This window comes from Lycorma delicatula, chromosome 10, assembly GCF_047948215.1.
Source record: "Lycorma delicatula isolate Av1 chromosome 10, ASM4794821v1, whole genome shotgun sequence".
Classification (NCBI taxonomy): Eukaryota; Metazoa; Arthropoda; class Insecta; order Hemiptera; family Fulgoridae; genus Lycorma; species Lycorma delicatula.
In genome coordinates, this window is record NC_134464.1 from 114,051,889 (window position 1) to 114,079,129 (window position 27,241).

Here is a 27,241-nt window from a genome sequence, read left to right on the forward strand (position 1 = left end):
TACTATTTTAAGTTATATCTTTGCAAATATCAATTGATGCTTGAAAATATAAACTGTCAGAAAGTGTAAAAAAAATGTAATGTAAAATTACTCGACAAGGTAAAAACCTTCCTAAAAAAATTAAGAATTTAAACAAAAATCTTTGTTTCATTTCTTTAAGCAATTTTTTATTGTATATTTTAAGAGATTTATATTTAAGATTTTCTTTTTTTTTACTGATGAATTAATTAATTTAATTCTATTATGACAGTTTTAGAGATTTTGGTTTATTTTTAATACTTGTGAAACATTTGTTTTTTCGTTGGAATTAATCTATTCCTGGATTGTCCTTTTTGTAACCTAAATGTTTTGTTTCTACCACATTAAGTTTCAATGTTTTCCTCCATTCTTTTACGACTACCTAGAACACAATTAAAATCGATCAGAGTCAACATCTTGTTATATTATACCCTTTTTTGATTTTAATTGTTCCGACAATTCCAAATAATTTTAACTGTAGAAAAGGCATTGGAATTTTTTTTTTCCCAGCAGAATGATATACCTTTTTAAATTATAAAAATGTAATTGTATAATTGATATATATCACCATTCTAACTAAGATTACTATTTTTACACAAGCTACCTGTTCTGCCAAGGTCTTCCCTTTCTATAAAACTCTAATATATTCTACAAATTGTTTATCGATGTCTGCTTCTCTTCTATTCTATTTACTACAACTTTTATAAGATTTAAAAGGTTACTGAAAGAAGAGAACTTCCTCTGCGACTATTAACTTCTCTTTTTTTCTCCTTTTTTATGTAAAGTATGAATAGCCACAGAAATAGCAGCAGTCCACTTGCCATTCTTTCGAAAAGAACAAAAAAAAAAGGTTCTAACAGTATAGCTTTTCTTCGGGTGCTTGCAATTTCAATATTTCTCAAAAAATAATTTTCTTAAATTTTGCTATCGCAAGTTTATATAATTGTTATATATAAAAATATTTTTTCTTAATTTTTTAGAAAATAATTTTCTTGGTGAAATAGAAAATATGTTATTGTAATAAAAAGTGCAATCGATTCAGTTTTAGAAATATGTTTATATCATAAATTGTGTTTTTTATGTGTTTTTAATAAATAATATTTTGTTCCCGATGTAAAAAATTTCAGAATGATGTAATTTAATTTTATAATGTGTTTGTTAAGATTCATTTATTATATAGTGAACCAGCTTAATTAAATATTGTTAGACTTTATTTATTGTAACGCATTATAATTCAGTGTAGTGATTAAATTATTGTAAATTAAAGGTGTAATTGTAAAATTAAATTCTCTTCTTTTATACAAGTTAATAGTTAAAAAAACTTGCAATAATCTTTGTTTAATTTAGCATCTATACCCATTACATACCACGTAATTATAATTATACCATTATAATTTAGTCTATATACCCAGTGAATACTTTTCTTATGAAAAATAAAAAATGATGACCTCTACTGTTATTGTCTACTCATGTATATTTTTTGGAGATTAAGAAATTCATTTGTATCATAAACTTTGGTTTTCATGTGGTGTTAGTTATAAATATAGATTATTTGTATAAAAAGTCATTTCCAGACATAACCGACACATATTAGTGCTTTAAAACCCGCTTTGATAGTCACACTATTAATATTACTTTTTTTTTGCAGAGTTTGGATCCACAAACTAGTGATTCAGTTTTGGAAGAAAATCCATTATCTTTGCCCATTAATTCTGTGCAAGAAGAACTTTCTTTTGTACATTTTTCTAAGACAGATGATGGTCTGACAATATTTAAACAAGTAAGCTATTTTCTTCTTTATCTTGTTTTAAGTTAAAAACATAAAACCTAGTTATTGTAAGAATTCTTAATTATTCTATTCATTATGATATTTTTATTTGCTGTTTGTTGCTCACATATAATCATTTTGCATTTATGTCTAGCTTGAGATATTTTGATTTATGGTGTAAAAAACATTTTAGTAGAGTATAGGACGGTAAATAGCTTTGTTTAACCGATTGCATCTAACATTTTGTACAACAATACGTAACAAATAAAATACAGTGAGCAGGTGCCTCACGCCTTAAATGAAGGTGACTAACATAGTCATTTTATACCCACATTTAACATTGTTTATAAAAATGTTTTATAACAGTACAAAGCTATCCTTGCCTTTATGAACCTTGTTTAGTTTGTTACAGAAACTTTGTTATAGGTTTTGATAATCCTTATTCTATGTCACCTTATTCTATGACATTTTTGTTTCCAAACAAGGTTGATGTGTTTTTTTATATTTACACCAACAACCTGTTTCTTTTACCAAACCATTTAGATTGTGGTTAAGATCATTTTTCTATTGATCTATTAATTTACTGCAAATGCCTACAATATTTCACTTTTCTGGAACTATCATGTGTGATTATATATTGAAAGGTTCCAGTTGAATATTATTATAGAAGTACTCACATGGATGAGTTATTTCTATGAAAACCAATTTGTTTTATCATTGTAAGAAAAGTAGATATATTTTTAATATTTGTTAATTATATAAAGATAATAAATTATTATTATTATTTTATGTTTTGCTGCAGAGTATGGATCCACAAACTGATAGTTCATTTTTTGATGAAGATCCATTATCTTTGAGTATTAAAAAAGAAATCAAGCATGAAACAGAGCGAACAGAACATTTGATTGCTCCTGTTGCTATGACAGATGATAAACCGACAACATCTAGACAAGTAAGATATTTTCATTTACTTTTTGATGGTTTACCTAATATTTAGCATTCTAGTTTAACACTAGATATTTTGATTAAAAGCTTAAAAAAGTGATACCAAACTGTATGTGAAATGATAAAACAGTATGTGTAGGATTGTACGATTGACAAGTCACTCCTGAAAACTCGTGGCTTTTGATAAAGAATAAACATTCCGAGCGAGGTTTTATATAAGGTCTCTTGTTTCTTTCTTCGTAGTGCCAAAATATACTGTTCCTCATCACACAACAAACCTACTGAAATGCAGCTGATATATTCTTGCAAGTAAATTTATAATCTATTCACAGAAACCAGTTTTATGAAGAACATTGTTGTCCTCAGAGAAACTACTTCATTGTGTCTCTTATGGTACTGTAAATGTGGCACAGCCATAACAAATTCTTTAACATATCAAACTGTTTACTACCTCCCAACAGACAGCATGTTGCATTATTGCTGTTGAAACATCCATAAAACATAGAAATGAATAAACATAAGAAATACTGTACTTCTTAATACCATTCTTATTGATCTTTGATAACAGCCATGAGGCTACTCTTCCAGGATCTATAATTCATGCATAGTTTTTAGTATGGTATTTATGAGGGTTCCTTGTGATTTTTAATGTGGTTTTATGCCATTTCTCTAGGATTTTTCAGTATTCCTTGATTAGAATCTTTTTTTCATGTGTTTTAAATTATAATCGGTAATTATAATAAAATGATTATACAATAGTAATAATAGTACTGCATGATATAAATCTGAAAATTAGTAGAATGTATTGATATGCCACTATTTTTTAGCAAAAAAATTGCTTTTTTGAAGCCATGGTGTGCATCAGCTTACTCAAAACAATTTCTTAGAGTTTCTTTGCACATATAATTTTAGAAAACTTCTGTTTTAAGTACATGAACCAGGAGTATTTTCAATGTCCTTGACGAAATTGTTCATTAATCCTAGTTTGATATGTAACAGAGGTAGATACACATTTTTAGGCTTTTCTTTTCTAATAAATGGTTTTCTGTCCTTACTACCCCATTCACACAATAAACAACAGTAGTTTATGTAACCAAGCCGCAAACCAAGAATAAATGCAATCACTTTCAAATCACCACAAATACTACATTTATATACTGCATATTGAAGCTTTCCCAATATAGATTTAATATTTTTATAAGTTTCTTTCATAGTAGCAGAGTGGGCCACAGGTACTGACTGGAATTTATTGCCATTATGCAGAAGCCGGCTTTTAAACTAACTTTAGAGGAATCTATGAACAAGTGCCATTCTGTTGGGTTATGTTCATTACAAAGTGGCTGCATAAGAGAAGAAATGTCATTACAAAACGCTAAGGCATTTTCTTCAGAAAAAAAACTTTAAATTCAGAATGATGATTACGATAAGTGCTACATTTCTTTGTATTCCTTTGAAGAAGATTCCATCCTTTTTGCCGGGAAGCTAGCATTCCAGACTGTTTTTTTGATACTTTAAATCTTTTATGAGTTCGTTAAGATTTACTTTAATCAGTAAATGAGGCTCAGATGAAATGCTTTGTTCATAAGTTGTATCACCAGAATCTGTTTATTTTTCTTTCTTACTTCCACCAGACTCTGAGCTCCCTTCATCTAATGTCACATGTTCTGGAGACTTTGGTGTTGTCAATTCTTTGCAGTATGGATCTGTTCTCATTGCGGATTGTAAGTTTGATTACAACACTCTATGTTTTGATTTTGATGTAATCCCTTTAATGTTTGCTAAGCAGAAATAACAGTCAGAAGAGTGATTTTTGGGTTCCTCCAAATCATAGGGATAGCAATGGCATGTGGCGTGTGACATTTTTCCACACAGTGAGAAACCTAGAACATGATAAACAACAGATATATGGGACCCAGGCCCTTGTTTTCAAGTTCAAGAAAGTAAAGTGATTTAACTAACATAATACAGATTCCTCTCCAGTATCTTAACATCAATTTTTTTTCATGAAAATATTTTTGAAAACCCTATTCAATAATTTGGAAAACTGCTGTCAGTGAACATTGCATTAATAATTTTTTAATCCATAAATTTGCAAAAAAGTAGAAGTTACATCTTGCACAAAACCCCTCAAAGAATGATAACGAGATAGAAATCTAAAAGTACTCTAGTAAAACTCAAAATTATAAATATAATTTATTTTTTAATGATTTCTCAATTTAAGTTGAAGCTTAACAGATAATCATATAAACACATCACGAGATAACTGAATTTTAATGAGTGGTAGTATTTTAAATCTAGTTTTAAAATAACTATTTTTTCTTACTTAGTTTTGTTAGAACCAAGGGTCTTACAAAATTGTAAAACAGCTTATACTAACAATGCTGAACATGTGCCTCACCTCATCCAGTGAGGTGATTGCAGATTCTTCTTTCCTTTTATTCAACTGAGTTTTGTAAACAATAAACTAACCCGTGGTACAATGAGATGTTGTACTATAAAATTCCTTAAAAAATCAGGTTTTCTTTAAATTTGTATTTCTAAATTCCCTGCCCTTGCAGATCTGAAATCGCCATAAAAGTAGCTATAAGACTCCATTGAATGAAAGCAACATGTAAGTGGCATCAACCACAATAATTACTTTATTCAAATTAATAATACTCACTATACAATTAGTTCCTTTCAAGGTGTCACTAGTAGGGTGGATTTACAGTTTAGTAGGTTTGACATATAAATTTACAAAGAAGTATGATTAGCGCACAGAAGAAAGTAACGGAATACAACTTCACTTTTAAATTTCTTAAGGAAGCTCATCATGGGATTCTTTTATCATGAGATTGATTTTGCAAATTCAAGTGCCAAATATCTCATGTAATGTTGCCAATAACGATGGTCAACATGATTTTTGTCTCATGAGTACCAATAGGTGTATTTAATGCAATTCTTTATCCTGTTTTCAAATATGTATTCATAATTTCTCCATTACCTACAGCTTCTTTGTTATTTTAATTTGTATAAATATTTAAAAAATTTTTTTTCATTGTCAACTAAAAGATCCTAGAGAATTATAAATATGATTGAACCAAATGAGCTAACTCAAAGAGTAGTGTTGTTATTGTTGTGTAGATTTAGACGTGTATAAATATGTACAAATGCTACCTAGTGCAGCATACATTCATCAGAACAATGCCAGTTGTGAGATAGTGAACCAGGAACATGTCATTGTAAGTGCTTTGTGTGTTACATATTTACAATTTTATTTCTTTTAATTAGTCATTAGTTACAAAATGCCTAGAGTTTTTTAAATCTTTTAACTTCTTTTTTTGTGTATGTGGTGAAGTAGTGCTCTAGTCCCAAAGGCGAACTTTATTTTGGGTGTAAAGTCAAGACCAAACAAGGGCCTGGGTCCCATATATCTGTTGTTTATCATGATCTAGGCTCCCCACTTTCTTCTCACTGTGTGGAGAAATGCCACACGCCATATGCCATTGCTAAATTTACTAAAATTACTCTTGACTAAATGATTTCTTACAAAAATTACATGTGAATTTCTTCAACAGTAGGAATAGAGAAATGTGTTTTTAAACTACAGCTTTCATTAAAAGTTTTTTTGCAAAAATTAAAAGTGAAATTTTTCTCATCTGTATTAGTAGAGATATGTGTTTTTAAATTACTGTGTCGAATAAATGTTGTTTTTTTTTTTGACAACATGAATATTTAAGTGGTGAAAGACTCCTGACAAAAAACACATGAGTGAATAAGAAGATGAGAAGATATGACATTCCTTTCTGTAACAGGTTTTTCTGTAATTTGCAAGCATGTTTCTTTAAAAGTAAAAGTGTTGAAATCATCATATTCTTCATTGAAGACAATCACAAATGCACTTATATTTTAATTTATTGCAAATCACACATTTTGATGTCTGTAAAATACTTCCAGTAATTCTTTCTTCCACATCATTGATAACTTCTTCAATAAGATCCTAAAAAAAAAATGTAGCTGTTGAGTTAAAAATCTATCGTAAAAATTTGTTATTTTAAATAATGCCAACTACAAATTGAACACTTTATACTTTAATATTAAATATCTTATGTTGATATTTTAGCAAGCACTTTATATTTGTTTCAAAGTAGCAAAAATAAAAAATTTCATTTATGTTAGCAGTTAAAATACAGAGGACAAAATGTAACACAATCAAACTATACGCTACATAGCGCAGAAATTAAAACTGGTCAGTCAACAGGCAATTTCATAATACCAAATAAATAAAAAAATTTTTTTTAATTTACTGTAGTTTTAATTCTGTTAATATTGACTGAAAATAGAATCCTGGCAATAAGTGTAGATATTTTCCAAACTCATCCCCAGATTAAGTGATTGGGCATTACATTTGTTCTTAAAACATCAAAGACAGCGAAGAGTAATAAAATTGGTTTTATCATTTTTATTAGATATTCATCTACTGGAAGAATTGAATGAAATGAAAAATAAGAGAAAACAGGCTTAGTACTGGATGGGTGAGTCAAGTAAATAATGAAAGAATTATATACTGAAGATCCAAAATTATATTAATTGACCATGAAAATGTCAAATAAATTATTTTAATTTCTCTTTAATACATTCTGATGCACAAAAATGAGAGTGCCATGAGAAAAGCAGTGTAATAATTGTATGTTATTTATCTACAAGATTGAGCTACACATTTCTAGAGAAATGTTATCATCATGTTTCTAAATCACATATATTCAGATACATATCATAAGTTTTTAATGCAATTTATAACCTGCTGAGAAATTTCTTAAAATATTTTTAAATGTGTTTTGATTTTAAGAGAACTCTATGAGCAACAACGTTAGATCTTTAAAAACATATAAAGTAAAAAACAATTTAATAATTCATCATATTTGCATAGCCAGAAGGTAAGAAATACTTATGTATTTTTTGTGAAATTATATAAGCTCACCGGTGATGGAGTCAGACTTTCTAATTACCAAAATGGGAAATTAGTTGTGAACAACAAGAGACAGATATTCAGTATTATTCTGGAGGCGAAATACTTGGAAGTATTCTGAAACAAGTTTAATAAAAACATTTAACATATTCTTGGAAATAGGCAGATTTCAATGTGCGTGTGTTTTTTCAATTGAAATCATATCCTACATATAAATGATATTTTTGATTAAATTTGATGTACTGGTCTTGATTGTTCAATTGTAGAAGGTTCTCGTAAACTTTCTATAAGAAGAGATACTCTCATATTTTTTTGTTAAATTTTTCACTTTTCCACAACGGCTTCTTTGTGACACAGATAATTAATGAAGTTTGGCTTTACCAGAAACAGTGTAATAAATTTAGATGTTTAGTTAATCGTATGCTTCTCATGAAATTTTCATGCAAAAAATCTGTGATGTGTTTATTAATGGTTGGTTGATAATGGCATATGTGAGGCTGTAGTTTTACAAGCTTTTCATGTCAAATGTTACTATGTCAGATTAATTAAAAGGAAAAGAAGCTTGTCAATATTTTACTGGCATCTTAACTTTTGAATTATCTTTTTACATCTGAAAATTTTTTGATTCTGTAAAAATTAAATTCTCTTCTTTTATACAAGTTAATAGTTAAAAAAACTTGCAATAATCTTTGTTTAATTTAGCATCTATACCCATTACATACCACGTAATTATAATTATACCATTATAATTTAGTCTATATACCCAGTGAATACTTTTCTTATGAAAAATAAAAAATGATGACCTCTACTGTTATTGTCTACTCATGTATATTTTTTGGAGATTAAGAAATTCATTTGTATCATAAACTTTGGTTTTCATGTGGTGTTAGTTATAAATATAGATTATTTGTATAAAAAGTCATTTCCAGACATAACCGACACATATTAGTGCTTTAAAACCCGCTTTGATAGTCACACTATTAATATTACTTTTTTTTTGCAGAGTTTGGATCCACAAACTAGTGATTCAGTTTTGGAAGAAAATCCATTATCTTTGCCCATTAATTCTGTGCAAGAAGAACTTTCTTTTGTACATTTTTCTAAGACAGATGATGGTCTGACAATATTTAAACAAGTAAGCTATTTTCTTCTTTATCTTGTTTTAAGTTAAAAACATAAAACCTAGTTATTGTAAGAATTCTTAATTATTCTATTCATTATGATATTTTTATTTGCTGTTTGTTGCTCACATATAATCATTTTGCATTTATGTCTAGCTTGAGATATTTTGATTTATGGTGTAAAAAACATTTTAGTAGAGTATAGGACGGTAAATAGCTTTGTTTAACCGATTGCATCTAACATTTTGTACAACAATACGTAACAAATAAAATACAGTGAGCAGGTGCCTCACGCCTTAAATGAAGGTGACTAACATAGTCATTTTATACCCACATTTAACATTGTTTATAAAAATGTTTTATAACAGTACAAAGCTATCCTTGCCTTTATGAACCTTGTTTAGTTTGTTACAGAAACTTTGTTATAGGTTTTGATAATCCTTATTCTATGTCACCTTATTCTATGACATTTTTGTTTCCAAACAAGGTTGATGTGTTTTTTTATATTTACACCAACAACCTGTTTCTTTTACCAAACCATTTAGATTGTGGTTAAGATCATTTTTCTATTGATCTATTAATTTACTGCAAATGCCTACAATATTTCACTTTTCTGGAACTATCATGTGTGATTATATATTGAAAGGTTCCAGTTGAATATTATTATAGAAGTACTCACATGGATGAGTTATTTCTATGAAAACCAATTTGTTTTATCATTGTAAGAAAAGTAGATATATTTTTAATATTTGTTAATTATATAAAGATAATAAATTATTATTATTATTTTATGTTTTGCTGCAGAGTATGGATGCACAAACTGATAGTTCATTTTTTGATGAAGATCCATTATCTTTGAGTATTAAAAAAGAAATCAAGCATGAAACAGAGCGAACAGAACATTTGATTGCTCCTGTTGCTATGACAGATGATAAACCGACAACATCTAGACAAGTAAGATATTTTCATTTACTTTTTGATGGTTTACCTAATATTTAGCATTCTAGTTTAACACTAGATATTTTGATTAAAAGCTTAAAAAAGTGATACCAAACTGTATGTGAAATGATAAAACAGTATGTGTAGGATTGTATGATTGACAAGTCACTCCTGAAAACTCGTGGCTTTTGATAAAGAATAAACATTCCGAGCGAGGTTTTATATAAGGTCTCTTGTTTCTTTCTTCGTAGTGCCAAAATATACTGTTCCTCATCACACAACAAACCTACTGAAATGCAGCTGATATATTCTTGCAAGTAAATTTATAATCTATTCACAGAAACCAGTTTTATGAAGAACATTGTTGTCCTCAGAGAAACTACTTCATTGTGTCTCTTATGGTACTGTAAATGTGGCACAGCCATAACAAATTCTTTAACATATCAAACTGTTTACTACCTCCCAACAGACAGCATGTTGCATTATTGCTGTTGAAACATCCATAAAACAGAAATGAATAAATGTAAGAAATATTGTACTTCTTAATACTTCATGTATAGTTTTTAGTGTGGTATTTATGTGTTTTCTGGGGGTTCCTTGGGATTTTTAATGTGGTTTTATGGGGTTTTTCAGTACTCATTGATTAGAATCTTTTTTTCATGTGTATTAAATTATAATTGGTAATTATAATAAAATTATTATTCAATAGTAATATGACTATTGCATGATATAAATCTGAAAATTAGAATATATTTAAGTGCTATTATTTTTTAGCAAAGTATCAGCTTTCTCAAAACAAGGTTAATTTCTTAGTTTCTTTTCACAGAGAATTGAATTCATATTTAAATGGTAGTATAAATTAAATTTGTGCTTAAATAGTTGGCAGCTTTAAACATCCACTAGGAGCTGTTGAAACCATTCCCAGTATTGAATTCACTTTGCACAGTCTCTGGCCAATAACTGTTGAATCGCTTTATATTGGACAAGACTGAGCTTATTACAAGTTTTGTTAGTTTTACTAACTTTTGCATGGATTTGTTAAGACTACATCACATAGTTGTCTATACGTCTTCATCAAGTACTTATGGTGTACCACTTCACTCATATTTCTTTACTGATCCAATCTCCCCAAAGTCTTCGATTAGTGTTCGTACGCTATATCGATTAGGAACCAGTATACCTGGAAATCTAATAAAATACTAATCTTTCACTGTCTGTATATACTCCTTATGCTTATGAAGATGTGTTAAATGAGAAATATTCACTGTTCAGTGTGCACATGGAAAGACAGCTTCAATCATATCTTCTTTAGTTGAGACACATATTCTTGTCGCAACATCCTGATCGGGTCATGGAAGCTAACTGCATTCAATACAGAATTACAAACCTTTGTAGAAAACATTACTCATATTAACACAGAATAAAATCCCTCAACCTATAATCATGTTTATGTTGGTATGTAATTACTTTTCGAATGCACTGGATTATGAACTTCCTGTTAGAGCTCGTGCTTTAGAATGGTATATTTTCATCAAGTTAGATGGTACCAGTGAATTTAATTGACAGAATCTGATAACTGCTGAATATTTTGTCTACAAAGATGCTAATCTTGTTACCAAAATAGCTGTGAAAAAAATATGTGTGGCTTTGTGTGAGTTGTAAAGGGTGAGAAAAATTCAGTCTCCTTCTTTAAAGATTGACCATAAAATACAAACAACTTAGTGATTGATTTGCCCTGTTAACCAGTTTTAGAGATCTTAGCAATGAAATTTATATAATTTATTTATAAAGAGATGGTTTATCATTACTCGAAATTTGATCAATATTGACTGTTGAAGAAAAATAAATAACTTCTTAATAATCAACTAATTTTTTCTAAATGATGTGTTACTGAATTTGGATCTCAGGTGTTAATTACATGCTAAGATGCTATTGTACTGTTTTATCACATTGTTTGGCCAAAATTGTGCAAGAATGTTTCCCAAACATTGATACAATAAACTGTAGCAAATTTATTACTGCAATAAATCCACAATTGATCCGAAGTGATGTTCACTTTTTTTTTGTCTTCAGTCACTTGACTGGTTTGATGTAGCTCTCCAAGTTTCCCTATGCAGTGCTAGTCATTTCATTTCGGTATACCCCTACATCCTACATCCCTAACAATTTGTTTTACATATTCCAAACGTTGCCTGCCTACACAATTTTTTCATTCTACCTGTACGTCCAATATTAAAGCGACTATTCCAGGATGCCTTAGTATGTGGCCTATAAGTCTGTCTCTTCTTTTAGATATATTTTTCCAAATGCTTCTTTCTTCATCTATTTGCCGCAACACCTCTTCATGTGTCACTTTATCCACCCATTTAATTTTTAACATTTTCCTATAGCACACCATTTCAAAAGCTTCTTATCTTTTCTTCTCAGATACTCCAATTGTCAAAGTTTCATTTCCATATAAAGCGACACTCCAAATGTATACTATAAAAAATCTTTTCCTGTAATTAATATTAATTTTTAATGTAAACAAATTATATTTCTGACGAAGGCTCGTTTCCTCTGTGCTATTTAGCATTTTATGTTGCTCCTGCTTCGTCAATCTTTAGTAATTCTACTTCCCAAATAACAAAATTCTTCTACCTCCATAATCTTTTCTCCTCCTATTTTCACATTCAGTGGTCCATCTTCGTTATTTTTACTACAATTCATTTCTTTCGTTTTGTTCTTGTTTATTTTCATGCAGTAGTTCTTGTATAGGACTTCATCCGTGCCGTTCATTGTTTCTTCTAAATCCTTTTTATTCTGAGCTAGAATTACTATCATCAGCAAATCGTAGCATCTTTATATTTTCACCTTGTACTGTTACTCCGGATCTAAATTGTTCTTTAACATCATTAATTGCTAGTTATATGTAAAGATTAAAACGTAACGGGGATAGGGAACATCCTTGTCGGACTTCCTTTCTTATTATAGCTTATTTCTTATGTTCTTCCATTATTATTGTTGCTATTTGGTTCCTGTACATGTTAGCAATCATTCTTCTATCTCTGTACTTGAACCCTAATTTTTTAAATTGCTGAACATTTTATTCCAGTCTACGTTATCAAATGGCTTTTCTAGGTCTTTAAATGCCAAGTATGTTAGTTTGTTTTTCTTTAATCTTTCTTCTACTGTTAATCTGAGGCCTAAAATTGCTTCACTTGTCCCTATTTTTTTCCTGAAACCAAATTGGTCTTCTCCTAACACTTCTTCCACTCTCCTCTCAATTCTTCTGTACAGAATTCTTGTTAAGTTTTACTGCGCAGTAATTCTACAGGTATTCCGTCTATTCCAGGAGCCTTTCTGCGATTCAAATCTTTTAATGCTTTCTTAAATTCAGATCTCAGTATTGCTTCTCCCCTTTCATCTTCTTTGACATCCACTTCTTCCTCTATAACATCATTTTCTAATTCATTTCCTCCGCATAACACTTCAATATATTCCACCCACTTGTCGACCTTTCCTTTCATATTATAAATTCGTGTACCATCTTTGTTTAACACATTGGATTTTAATTTATGTACCCAAAAATTTTCCTTAACTTTCCTGTATGCTCCATCTATTTTACCAATGTTCATTTCTCTTTCCACTTCTGAACACATTTCTTTAATCCACTCTTCTTTTGCTAGTTTGCACTTCCTGTTTGTTGTATTTCTTAATTGTCGATAGTTCCTTTTTACTTTCTTCATCACTAGCATTCTTATATTTTCTACTTTCATCCATCAGTTGCAATATATCATCTGAAACCTAAGGATTTGTACCAGTTCTCTTTGTTCCACCTAAGTTCGCTTCTGCTGATTTTTAAGAATTTCCTTTTTAACATTCACCCATTCTTCTTTTACATTTTCTGCTTTATCGTTTTTACTGAGACCTCTTGCGATGTCCTTTTCAAAAATATTCTTACTTCCTCTTCCTCAAGCTTCTCTAAATTCCACCGATTCATCTGACACCTTTTCTTCAGGCTTTTAAACAACAATCTACATTTCATTATCACTAAATTATGGTCGCTATCAATGTCTGCTCCAGGGTAAGTTTTGCAATCACTGAGTTTATTTCTAAATCTTTGCTTAACCATGATATAATCTATCATCAGATAGATTATATCTTGCAGTATCGCCTGGCTTTTTCCATATGTATATTCTTCTACTATGATTTTTAAACTGGGTGTTGGCAATTACTAAATTATACTTCGTGCAAAACTCTATAAGTCGGTCCCCTCTTTCATTCCTATTGTCCAGCCCGTATTCACCCACTATATTTCCTTCCTTGCCTTTTCCAATGTTTGCATTCCAGTCTGCCAACTGTTATTTAATTTTCATCTCCTTTTAGGAGTTTAATTGCTTTGTCAATTTCTTTGTATACACACTACTTCATCATCATCGTAGGCGCTTGTTAACAATCATTGTCGGTTTAAGTTTTAATTTTATCCTTATTACAATGATTTTATCGCTATGCATTTTGAAATACTCTACTCTCTTCCCTATCTTCTTGTTCGTAACAAAACCTACTCCTGCCTGCCAATTATTCTAATGAGTCAATTATTCTAAAATCACCTGATTAAACGTCGTTTTCCTCTTCCCACCGAACCTCGCTATTTCCTACTACAGCTACATTTATCCTATCCATTTCCCTCTTTAAATTTTCTAACCTACCAACCTTTTTTAGACTTCTAACATTTCACGCCCCAACTCGTAGAATGTTATTTTTTAATTTTCTGGTGACCCCTTCCTTAGTACTCCCCAGCCGGAGATCCGAACAGGGGACTAGTTTACCTCCGGAATATTTTACCAAGGAAGGCACCTCAATCATTGCTATACGAAAATGCAGAGCTACATTTTCTTGGAAAAAAGCAGCTGTAGTTTTCCATTGCTTTCAGCTGCGCAGTACTCAGAGGACTGAGTACTGCTGATATGACTGATAGGACTGAGTGATGTTGATATGACCATTTAAGTCGTCCTGATCTACACCCTTAACAACTACTAAAAGAGCTGCTGCCCTCATTCAGGAATCATTCCTTAGTCTGGCTCTCAAGAGGTACCTCTCCGATATGATTGACCTTCAGTCCAGCTACTCTGTATCACTGAGCACTCAAACCCCTGGCAAGACCTTGCTGAAACGGCAAGGTCTCATGATTTATACAGGGAGATGTTCACTAGCTAACACTAAATGTCATTACTACGTGTTAATTAATTTTGTTATTTTTTTAAAGATCTATTTGTTGCTCATAGAGTTCTCTAAAATCAGAACACATTTAAGAATCATTTAAACAAGACAAATTATTTCTCAGCAGATTATAAATTGCATTTTAAAAACTTATGGTATGAATCTGAATATATGTGATTTAGAAACATGATAACATTTCTCGACAAATGTGTAGCTCACTCTTATAGGTAAATAACATACAATTATTTCAGGTTTTATCTCAGCATACATTGCTTTTCTCATGGCACTCTCATTTTTGTGTATTAGAATGTATTAAAGAGAAATTAAAATTCTTTGTTTGACATTTTCATGGTCAATTAATATAATTTTGGATCTTCAGTATATAATTCTTTCATTATTTACTTGACTCACCCATCCAGTACTAAGCCTGTTTTCTCTTATTTTTCATTTCATTCAGTTCATCCAGTGGATGAAAATCTAATAAAAATGATAAACCGATCGTATTACTCTTCTGTGTGTTTGATTTTTTAAGAACAAATGTAATGCCCAATCACTTAATCTGGGGATGAGTTTGGAAAATATCTACACTTATTGCCAGGATTCTATTTTCAGTCAATATTATCAGAATTAAACTACAGTAAATTTAAAAAAATTTGTTTTTTTTTATTTGGCATTATGAAATTACCTGTTGACTGACAAGTTTTAGTTTCTGTGCTATGTAGCGTATAGTTTGATTGTGTTACATTTTGTTTTCTGTATTTTAACTGGTAATACTAACAAAATTTTTATTTTTGCTACTCTGAAACTAACATATTGTGCTTGCTTAAATATGAACATAAGATATTTAATATTAAAGTATAAGTTGTCCATTTGTAGTAGGAATTATTAAAAATAACAAATTTTCCGATAGATTTTTAACTTAACAGTTACGTTTGTTTTTTAGGATCTTATTGAAGAAGTTATCAATGATGTGGAGGAAAGAATTACTGAAAGTAGTTTACAGAGATCAAAATGTGTGGTTTGCAATAAATTAAAATATAAGTGCATTTGTGATTATGTCATCGATGAAGAATATGAAGATTTCAGCAGTTTTTCTTTTAAAGAAAAGTGCTTGCAAATTACAGAAAAACCTGTTAAAGAAAGGAATGTCATATCTTCTCATCTTCCTATTCACACGTGTGTTTTTTGTCAGGAGTCTTTCACTCAAGAGATCTACATTACAGTCACACTTATCTATTCATGTTGTCAAAAAAAACTTAAAATGTAATTTTTCTAAAAAAACCTTTAATCAAAGCTGTATTTTAAAAACACATATCTCTCTCTACTAATAGAGATGACAAGAAATTCACTTGTAAATTTTGTAAAAAAAGTTTTAATCAAAGCTGTAATTTAAAATCACATCTCTATATTCATACTGGTGAGAAGAAATTCACTTGTAATTTTTGTAAGAAATCATTTAGTCAAAAGGGTAATTTAAAAACTCATCTCTTTATTCATACTGGTGAGAAGAAATTCACTTGTAAATTTTGTAAAAAAACTTTTAATCAAAGCTGTAATTTAAAAAGACATCTCTCTATTCATACTGGTGAGAAGAAATTCACTTGTAATTTTTGTAAGAAATCATTTAGACATAACAGTAATTTAAAAACTCATCTCTCTATTCATACTGGTGAGAAGATATTCACTTGTAATTTTTGTAAGAAATCATTTAGTCAAAAGCATCATTTAAAAACACATCTCTCTATTCATACTGATGAGAAGAAATTCACTTGTAATTTTTGTAAGAAATCATTTAGTCAAAAGGGTAATTTAAAAAGACATCTCTCTATTCATACTGGTTAGAAAAATTTTACATGTAATTTTTATCTAAAAACTTTTATACAAAAGTTAAATAAGGTTGACAGAGTGGTATAAATTATCTCATATTTAGTATAGGGTCTTTGCAGTTTGTAGCTAGTTTTTTTCTTCTTTTTTTTTGCATTGCATATACACTATTATTAAAACTAATTATTTTATACATCAGATCATTTGGAATGATTTATATAATGTATGTACAATTCTTTTAATAAAAAAAACTTTTTAGTAACTTTTATATTAAATGATTCGTATTTCCTTTATTTCAGTTTGTCTAAGAAATTTGGAGACATTGTATACCAAAATTGTGAATACATTTATGGTTATTGAAAATTAACATTTTGAGACCGCATGCAACATTTTTTTCGATAAACTTCTACAATTTTTGCGTCCACACAATAAACCCTACACTATAGAACTTCTACGGTTTCTGTTCACCGACCTTTTGGTGTTTGGTTTATGGTTTTCACAGACCTTTTTTGAAACTAATTTAACACCATTCAGGGTGTTGTTGCAGAGACTGAAACAAATCGATTATTCTGATAAGTAGAAATAATAATAAAGATAATTTCTAAAAATCTTTATAATTTATTTTTTTTATTTTTAACGAGCTGATAAACCATTTGAAACACCGAAACACAAAATTTGAGTTTAATAATATTAACGTATTTATCTGAGTGTTGAGAGTATGAAATAACCCCTCCCCATCGTTTACGCAAAACATTTAACGGGATAAACCGTTTGAAATAGTTCTAGGTATGTCAAAATGAATAAACGAAAACAGAATTTTCACACGGTTATTATCGCTTGACTTGCAGTAAATAGTTTATGTTCAGCTTATGGTTTTTTGAGAAAAATATTATAATACATAGAAATAGATACACGCCGATTTAAAGTTATTTTATATAAAACATATGCATTTGAAAAGAAAATAATAATTAAATAATATTAAAGCCTTTTGCTTTAACGTGAATATAATTTATTTTAAACAAAAAATATTGCAGCAAGATGTTCTAATAAAATGTTATTTTTATTGAAATTACTTAAATTGTATTCCTAACAATCTATAGACAATCAGAAAAATGTATTGGGATTTGGGAAAAAGATTCATAGTACTCTTCTGATCGAAAATACTCTTTAAAGATTAATCGATGCAAAACTCTATTATTATTTTTACCTATAGAATAAAAAAAATTGTTTTTATTGTATAAAATTAGGGTATTTTTAAAAACTGTGTGAAAAATAGTAATAAAATTCTTAAAAAAATTTTAGAAAACATTTTTTTTTTCATTTAATCCATTTATCTTAAAAATATAGTTTTATGTTATATTTAGTTAATCGTGTTTCTAACTTACTAGAAATTTTATAACTCGTTGAAAGGGGTCCATTAAGTGTTGCTTTCACAATCTTTATGACTGTAACGTATGTGAAACATGTGTTGTACAAATGATATAGTTAAAGAGCAGTAATGCCGATCTGTATACCCAGTCCATGCGCTGTCCCAGTCCCAGCGCTGAATACATCATCTACTTTTGAACGGCATTGTCATGCTGATACGTGAAAGTAAATTTGGTTCAGCGAAGAAGGTATGGAAAAGATACTTCATGCCTCGTTTATTTTAGTAAGCCTGACACGGGATGTTTGTAATTATCGGGAACGGCTACTTAATTTTTAAAAGTGATTTTTCCTGTGTCAGGTTGTCGATAATCCATTTAATTACGATGCCCGTTATAACGGGTACCGAATTAAAAGAGAACCGCTAACGACTAAACCCAGTCGCCGCATGTAACATTTTACGAATGAAATGAAACGATGAAGACGTAAGTTAAATTAAATTCTATAACTACATTAGCAAAAGTTTATATATTTACCAAATTTTTACAAAACACGTTCGAAATAAGCGTCCGATGGAAGCATGCATCTTTGTGCTCGAAAGAGCTTATTGAGAGACGCCAGAAATTGTTGTTGAAAATTCGTTTTCAGTTCATCGATAATGGTGGAGGATTTGGTTCGTAAACTCTTTCCTTGAAAAAGCCCCAAACGAAAAACTGAAGAGAAATCTGGCAAACACTGAATCCATCGTCCTCTACTGACAATTCGTTCTTTTACACAAAAAAAAAACCCGCACGAACGCGTGCTAGTGAATTTTTTTATGTTTCTCCGTCGTATTTGAAGAAGCCGTCCCCTTTTCACCATTTGTTAACCGATAGTAGAAATCTACAAATATTGTACGGTAATACTTGTATCGACAATCCGGTCGCAAAATGTTGCTGTTCGATATCAGAATCGTATCATAAACGCCGGATAGAACAATTAAAACTTTTCAGTTTCTATTCTCTTAAATTTTTGCAAAATCGTTACACGATACGATTTCAAATTAAAATCGTGAAGATTCTTACGGCAAGATCTGCATTTTTTACCGCTTTGTTGTGATAACTTAAGTATAAATGTTTTCCGACCGGCAGAAATTCTTTGAATATCAGCTTTTGCCTCCGGAATCGTTCATTTCGTTTTGCCTTTGAAACCGATCCCGTTGAACGCTACTTTTTAAACAAATCGCATACGCTATTCTGCTGAGCTACTGGCATTCGGAAATCTTTCCGCGAGTATTTGACGCGTTTCCTGAAAGGATCCAGAATGCACTTACCGTTTCCCTTTAAAACCCCTTCCCTCGACCTAATAAGGCGTTTTAGAAAAATATAACGGTAAAGAACGAAACTATACAGCGCTGAAGCACGAACGGTTTGCAACCGACAGTTAACGTAGTAGTAGAAAGAAGCAGCGTTAAAAGTGACCTCAAATAATTGTATTTGGAACCGGGTTCGGTTCTGTTTTAAGTCTCTCATCTTGTGCATATGAATGTAATTTCACTCCGTAATAGATCATTTCGAACTAATATAAACTGTAAAATAATCAAATACAGAATTAGTAAACGGAGTAAAATATGTGAGAACTTATTAAATGAATTTCATTATGCTAAAACAAGTTTGAAAAATTATTTTACGAATTATTTATTAAATTAAAATCTGCTAGTAATTCAATAAATATAACGTTTGATATACGAAATCTGTTAAGAAAATAACCGAACACTTTTAATTACTCGTCAACGGATATATTTAGTGACGTGCGGCTGGCAGAATTTGTTTCGCATACCCTCCTCTGAAACCACATGTTCTTGGATTGTTATTTGAGTGCAACTCAAATAACAGTAGAAAGAACATCGAGTGGATGTTTGTCGGCGATTTCTTGAACAGACCGATCACGTCAATTTCGAAGCAATGTTCACTTTTTTCGATTTTAGTGAATTCTTGCCTGTATGTGAAACAATGAACCGTGCGTACTATAAAGGCGTTTAACAACGGTTACGCGAAAAGAGACCGGAGTTGTAGCGAGACAGCTCACGGTTCCGTGAAAAAAATGTGTTTTTTGACCCTATTTTTGGCGTTTTACATGGGATATATTAGAAACTAAGAGAGATACAGTTCTGGGACCTATTTTTTTCGATTTCCCAACTCAAAACTCGTAAGAAACAATTGAATTTGCCCCTTAATTGACCTTCCCAGAATTTCAGAAAGCCTTAAATTTACCCGGAGGAACTGAAACTCGGTCGAAATCTTTCACCCTGTATAACTCGCTAAAGAAGCGTTTTTGGATCTATATGAACTTTTTTCTTATTTTTATGAGATTATTTTAATGAGATGCTGAAGTCTTTCCCTATCACTCTGTATAACGGAATTTCGAAATAAAATACAATACTATACTCTTTTTTTCCCAATTTGTCACTTAGTTTATTTCTACTTTCCGGCTACAGCGATATATACTGCTACAACAGTTACAGCTGCAACGGGAAATTATTAGTAAATCGGTCAAAAAAATGTCTAAAAAATTAGTATTTTCTTTTTTTTAAGTTTGGTGCCTTAAGGTGACGTTAAACCCCCCTCCCTCCAAATAAATTTTAAATAATCTTTAAATAAATTTTATATAATCTGAAAAATAAATTTTTTATTCCAATGCTCCAAATTAAAAAAAAATATTTTTATCAGTCGGACGTTTGTGCGTGTGTATGTTGGCTTGTGTTTTGTCTTATAATTTTTGAACCCATGGACCGATTTTCTTTAAACTTGGTAGACAACAGGCACTATCTTGGAGGGGGGAAAAAAAACAAAAATTATTGTAATAACGATCTACAATCTCTTATCAATAAAATATTGTTACCTGTTATCCCTATCTTCAGGAGAATATACAAAGAATTGAGTGAAAAAACACATCTATAATGATGGTTCATTGCGAGTAAAAAGAAAAAATCGGTTATTTTTCCATTATAAATAAATAAAAAAATTATTGTGCTTTAATGAGCAAAGATTGTTTACTATGCTCAATTTACAATGTATGAACATAATTCTGCCTTTCGTATGAACAACGTAAACAAGCAAATCGATTTCAACTTTAGATGACTGAGATAACATTTAACGAATCAATCTTTTTATATGACTACTCTGCTGGCTGTCACAAGGTGTCAACATGTTACATGGAACCACGACAGCTGACAGCTCCCATGACACTCACTTTATGTAAAATGAATGAACGAAAAAGTAAAGTAGTAACAAGAGAAAACGCAATCCACAGTAAGATTGTTTGTATCATACAATCTCTAACAATGGCTCAGAAAACTTTGCAACTACTGAGGCAGGATAGTTTTGAGCCAATTTCATTTCAATAAAGAGAAAAATATACTGATTCATGGAAAAAAAATTTAAGATTTAGTGATAATTAAAACTTACACTTCAGTTGACCCCCTGAAAGTATAATGTTTCCATACTGAGCTCAGATGAGGTCATTCTCTTCAGTAGAACAGTCACATCACATACCTTCAGTAAGGTTCTAATTAAACACTTTTAGTCCAGTTAAACACATCTGCATGCTATACAATTTCACTGATGTAGAATATTCATTTAGGAACACTGTACCAACTCCAAATGACTTGAAGAAAAAGGAATTTTTGTTATCTGATAAGAAACATAAGAGAGCCTTGAGCTATCCTCTGATTGGGGTTTTAATCTATGGAAAGACTATTCTTACTGAACATCCATTGTTTCACCTTATCTTTCATCCTTTTTTTCTTTCTTTATTAGCTTTTGAAGATATATACCAGACCTTGTAACAACCTGCTGCAGAGTTAGCCCATTCTTGGAGTAGTCTAGTGGAGGAAGATTGACTGAGGTCCCAATGCTGAACTCTTTGTTTCCAGTCACAGGCTGCACAATACATCTAACAGCTGAACTGAGTATCTAGTGATGAAAGCAACCCTCCTAAATACAAGTAGTACACATTGTTACAACTCAAATTAAATGGGTAATGAGAATCTGGCTTAATTGTTACAGAGATCAGTTAGTTGGATACTACCTTATGCCACATAATTTTGGGAATGGATAATTTTCCTTAGGGAAACCTGAGCCGGTTCTCATGTGGTTCTGTAACATCCGATGTAAAAGCAATTGTAGCAAGTAGTTTTTTGTAATCTTTGAGTATGTAACATTGTCAGTAATCAAAATTCTGGGTAAGATCATGATCTTCTGGGAAATTTGGAAGGGATGGATGCCCACTCTTTGGAAGGTGTTTGAAGCAATTCTTTAGATGAAGCTGTTGTTCCTATTTCCAGAAACTTGTTTCCTTCTCTGTAGGCAAATCACTCATCCTTTAACACTGATCCCCTCCTCCTTGGTGATGTTCAATGATTTTTGACTAGAAACCCAATGGATTTATGTTAAGGAAGTAAGAACCTCTAGTAATAAATCTTTGATATTAAGTGTAATTTAGTGGGGCAACTCTATGTAAGGACCTAAACAGGAACTCTTTATTCTATTTGGTGGTTTAAAATAAGTTTAGACTGAGGTTGAGATGCTTACAAAGTAAAGCTGGGTAATATATCATAAGTTGCAATGACTTTTCTATACCAAAAGTTTAATTTGTTTGCAAACACATAAAAATCAGTCTGAAAATATTGTATCGTTTTCAATGGTTGTGGTCAATATGAACAAGTGATTTTAAATACAAAATTAAACAACATGCAAAGCAATTTTCAAAGTGCATGACATGTCAGCTAAAATAAACACTCAGCCTCAGTTCACTCTCTCTGATTTTGCTGTGTGTCTCTTATTTTGATATGACTCCTTTCAATAATTTTCCACCATATGAATTATTTTATATTTCTTCACTTTGTGGTAAAATATCATTTAATAAAAAATGTTTCATGATATGTATCAGTTGCAATTCACTGTTAATTTACTTTTGAATAAAAAATATTCCATACATGCTTTCTTTGGTTTTCAATACATACAAATGACGTATCGACTTAATATTAAACATAGAGTAGTCTCATTCATAACACACATTGACAAATGTTAACTTTACTAATAATAATTTTCATAACTTTTAATAATAGCTGAAATGATAACTTACTTAAGGCAATATGAGCTCCTTCATCAGGAGTTTAATTTCAACTAACAGAATTAATTACACATAAACCTAATGAACTTAGTTTCTTTTCTCTAGTTTTTAGCAGCACATTTCTGAAACAAAATACATGTATAAAAAGATCTGTTATATGACAAAAATTATTTGAAGAAAAAAAGTGTCACAACAAATAAATAGTTTACTTAAATTAGAATCATTTGAGGAGAAGAAATTAGTGATAGACTGGATTTTACATTAACATTCTTTAAACACCTGAAAAATTATGTACTAAAAATGGAAACTAATAATCAAAATAGATCATCACACTGGAAAATTATATTTTTTTAATTGATGGTACTATGCAGTGATAGTCTTAATGCTTGAGTGATCACACTGAGACTCGCCAGATGCAAAACATAGTTGTTAATGCCGTTGGTTTCTTGTTGGACCTTCCACTTTCAGTTCATAGATAGTGTGGAGATTTGATTCATAAACTTTCGCTCTGCTGACACTTCAGTTTTCTGATAAAGCAGCCTGAAAATTTACTGTGAATCATTGCTTAACCTAGTTGGAACCAGCCACTGATTTTCTCATTGTAAGCGGACATGCAAACGTGTAGTGAGGATTTTCAGTCATTCAATATCTGGTGTGTAAATTAACATGGCCAGATAAATGACACAACGCCTTGTTTGACATGAAATACAGCATTGAATATATCTGTCCTTTGACAATGTTTTTGAGAAGCCAGTCACAATAATTAAGATGCTTCAGTTTGTTCTCAGTTATTACACACTTGTTACACATTACGGTTGCAAATTTAAATCACGAAAAATCTTATGGCAAGATGAGTATTTTACACTACTTTGTTTTGATAACCTTTTTTTTTCTAACTGGCAGAAATTATTTTTTGAATATCGACTATAGCCTCTGGAGTCCCAAAAGATAGTTGCCTATTTAATTTGCATTTGAAACTGATTTTGTTGTATATCTTTAACCACAAATCATGTACGCTACTCTTTGCTTAAAAGAGTAGGAAATTTGTTGAAAGATTTGAGAAGTTTCTTAAAATGATCCATATCACCGATAAGCTTCCACTATAGCAACCTTTTTTCAACTGAATAAGGCATTTTACAAAAACCTAAAGGACAAAACTATACTGTACTAAAGCATCAACTGTTCATAACTACAACAATAGATCAGAGTAGTCGTATAGACAACCTGCAGTGACACTAGTAGCAGCAGCAATCGCAATGATAACAATGTTATAGGTAACACTCAAATAACTGTTTTTCGAGCCAGTTCAGTTCAGTTTTAAGTTACCCACCCATTAAAAATTGGCCAGAACAAATCTTTACCGCTTTATTTTGAGTTAAAGTAATAATATCTTTAGAACACATATTTATTTGTATTACATCTTTGTATGTTACATGTAATGCAACTCTTCACTTAAAACTAGTATAGTTAAGAACTTTTTTTTAGCTAAATATACTTTCAACTTTTTTCACATACAACCCAGGCCTTGTCACTTGGTACAAGCTTTGCTTATAAAACATCTCAGTCAAACATCTGTAAGGTTAAGCAGTTTGCCATAAACTGACTCCCCATGTTTTTAACATTCCTCTACTTGTTTTATATTGCTTGACGGTTTTTACAAGATTTCATGGTAGTAACAACAATTATGGTTTCTATTCAAAGCACAAAGCTAATAAGAAATAACACCATCCTGCTCTGGAAGATGATTACCATGATATTTTTAATGATTGTTATTTTTTAATTACAAACACCTGAGATAAATATATTAAAATAAACAAAAGCATGAAGAATAATTAATTTATTGCAGAATGAATTATGTGACAACTACTACTCTTAACATCCTGATATTAGGACCCATTAATCAGTTTTCTTTTACACTTTCCTTATAATACCTATAGCATTAGTCAAAAATAATTATAATAGTACGCACAAGATGATTCATGTAGTGTTACCAGAACTTTCTGAGCTCATTGTACAAGCAAAAATAATAAAAAGAATTCATGAAATAAAACCATTCTGAAATTGTAGAACAAAAATTAAGAGGTAAATTTGATGGTTTCTTATGGGTTTTGACCTGAAAAGTTGAATAAAACTGGTTCCAGAGCCATATCTCCAGTAGTTTTCAAAATATCTGATGTAAAACAAAAAACTTTGTTTTCTAAAAACAAGGTTTTTACATTTGTAATACAAAAAAAATTTGTTAAATGACTAATAAATATGCGTAATTTATTATCATAACTTGTCGGAAACCTAATTCTGTGAAAAATTAGTGTAGAATAGCACAATAAAAAACAAATATAAATTCAGGAAATTTTATTTAAATTCACTTATTATATGAAAACCTTGAAATGTTATCAACTACAGAAATTGAACTTAACATCCATTTGTTAGAATGTTGAAATAATAAAAATGCAACCGATACATTTAATAAAATTTACAGTACATTTTCAAAAAATCTTTCCTTCTATTTCAATATATTTGGCTGCATGCTTTCAGATTACTAGCGTTGCTCTCTGCAACTCTGCACATCTTTCCTATATTTGGGTAGTGGCATCTATAATACTAGCAACCAAATTCTTCACACGTATGAACTATTCTCTTGGACACAATACTTTTCATACAACCTCAAACACAAAAATCAGTGTTAGATCAATTGATCTTGGTAGCCAGGAGTGTGGCCTGCCACAGTCAATCCATCACTCCGTAAATTGATCATTTAAGTATGCAGACACAGCACAAGAGAAGTGGGGAGGCGCATAATCAAGCTGTAAGTATATGTATGAAAAGATGTTTCTGGAACATCTTTTAACAGCAGAGGCGTTGTTCTATAAGGAATTTCATGTAAATGGTGAAATTTAGACATCCTGGGAGAATGAATGGTCCTATTAGCCGATTGTAAACTAGAACACGTCACAAATGAGGCTTAATTGGTGTTGGAAATTAAGTTCTACTGTCATGTGTGGGTAGACTTCTGCCCAAGTGTGTTCATTGCAATGATTACTGATGCCATCCTGAGTAAATTGATACCTCATCAGTAAATAAAATGAAACTATGCAATTCGCAGTTCATATTCAGCTAGTTGCAATATTGCAAATGAAGAAATCTCGGTTTAAAATTTTGTACTCTTTGATTACAGTACGAATTCAGCTTGTTGTTATGAAGTGTCTCTATACCGTAGACTGGAAAACTCTGATCCACTGGGACAGGCGTTGAATAGCCTTGATGATTTCATCAGTATCGGCAGAATGGCCAAGGTCAGTACTTATTCAGACTCGGTGCACGTTATTAAAAGCTTACTTAAGAAGTACTTTAAAATTTAAAGGTTTTTCAATCAGTTCGCACTCGGTTTTGTACAGTTCATACAGCTCCTGTCGAAAGCACTTGGCTCCTGATAATTCAGCAGCTCTGTACACACTATACAAGCCGGCTCCACACCCTATATTCAGGCAGTCTTCTTCCAGCCTTCTTCTATCAATCTTCATGGACTTAATGTACAAATTACAAAATATAATATAATATACAGAGTGGTCCAAAAGTAGCAGTACAGCTTATTATTTCAGAAGTTGTAAAGAAAATTAAACATTTGGATACACCAACGTAAACTAGGTATGAGGGCCCAACTTTGGGGCATAACACGACAATGACCATCATTTTGAATCGCCGTCCATTTATTTAAATGGGAAGGGGGTCATTAGGTCATGTGGTATATCAAAACAGATTGAAATTTTACCAGGAATTCATTTCTGCAATCAGATTTCACATAACTAATATGGTTTAGGAGTTATTGGCACCCAAAAGATTGAAAATCTTATTCTTTTGCAGGTGAAATATGATGGCTTTGTCATAGGATGAGCGAATTGAGGTGATCCTGATGCCCGGTGAACAAAGAAGTCAAGTCGTTGCAGCAGATTTCAACAGGTGCCACCGATTTCGCATAACACTGTTGCAATTCAAGGAAAC

The 27,241-nt window shown here is 30.8% G+C and overlaps 1 protein-coding gene across 1 annotated transcript in view; it reads left to right on the forward strand.

Moving 5' to 3' along the window:
* LOC142331171 (uncharacterized) overlaps positions 1-18,024 on the forward strand; it is a 30,450-nt gene extending 12,426 nt beyond the window's left edge. Inside the window, exons 2-6 of the mRNA XM_075376881.1 lie at positions 1,667-1,798; positions 2,589-2,738; positions 8,683-8,814; positions 9,605-9,754; positions 15,885-18,024. Of these exons, the coding sequence (XP_075232996.1) occupies positions 2,592-2,738; positions 8,683-8,814; positions 9,605-9,754; positions 15,885-16,208 (753 nt within the window). The 5' untranslated portion in view covers positions 1,667-1,798; positions 2,589-2,591 and the 3' untranslated portion in view covers positions 16,209-18,024. The remainder of the gene's footprint in view (positions 1-1,666; positions 1,799-2,588; positions 2,739-8,682; positions 8,815-9,604; positions 9,755-15,884) is intronic.
* The last annotated feature ends 9,217 nt before the right edge of the window (positions 18,025-27,241 follow it).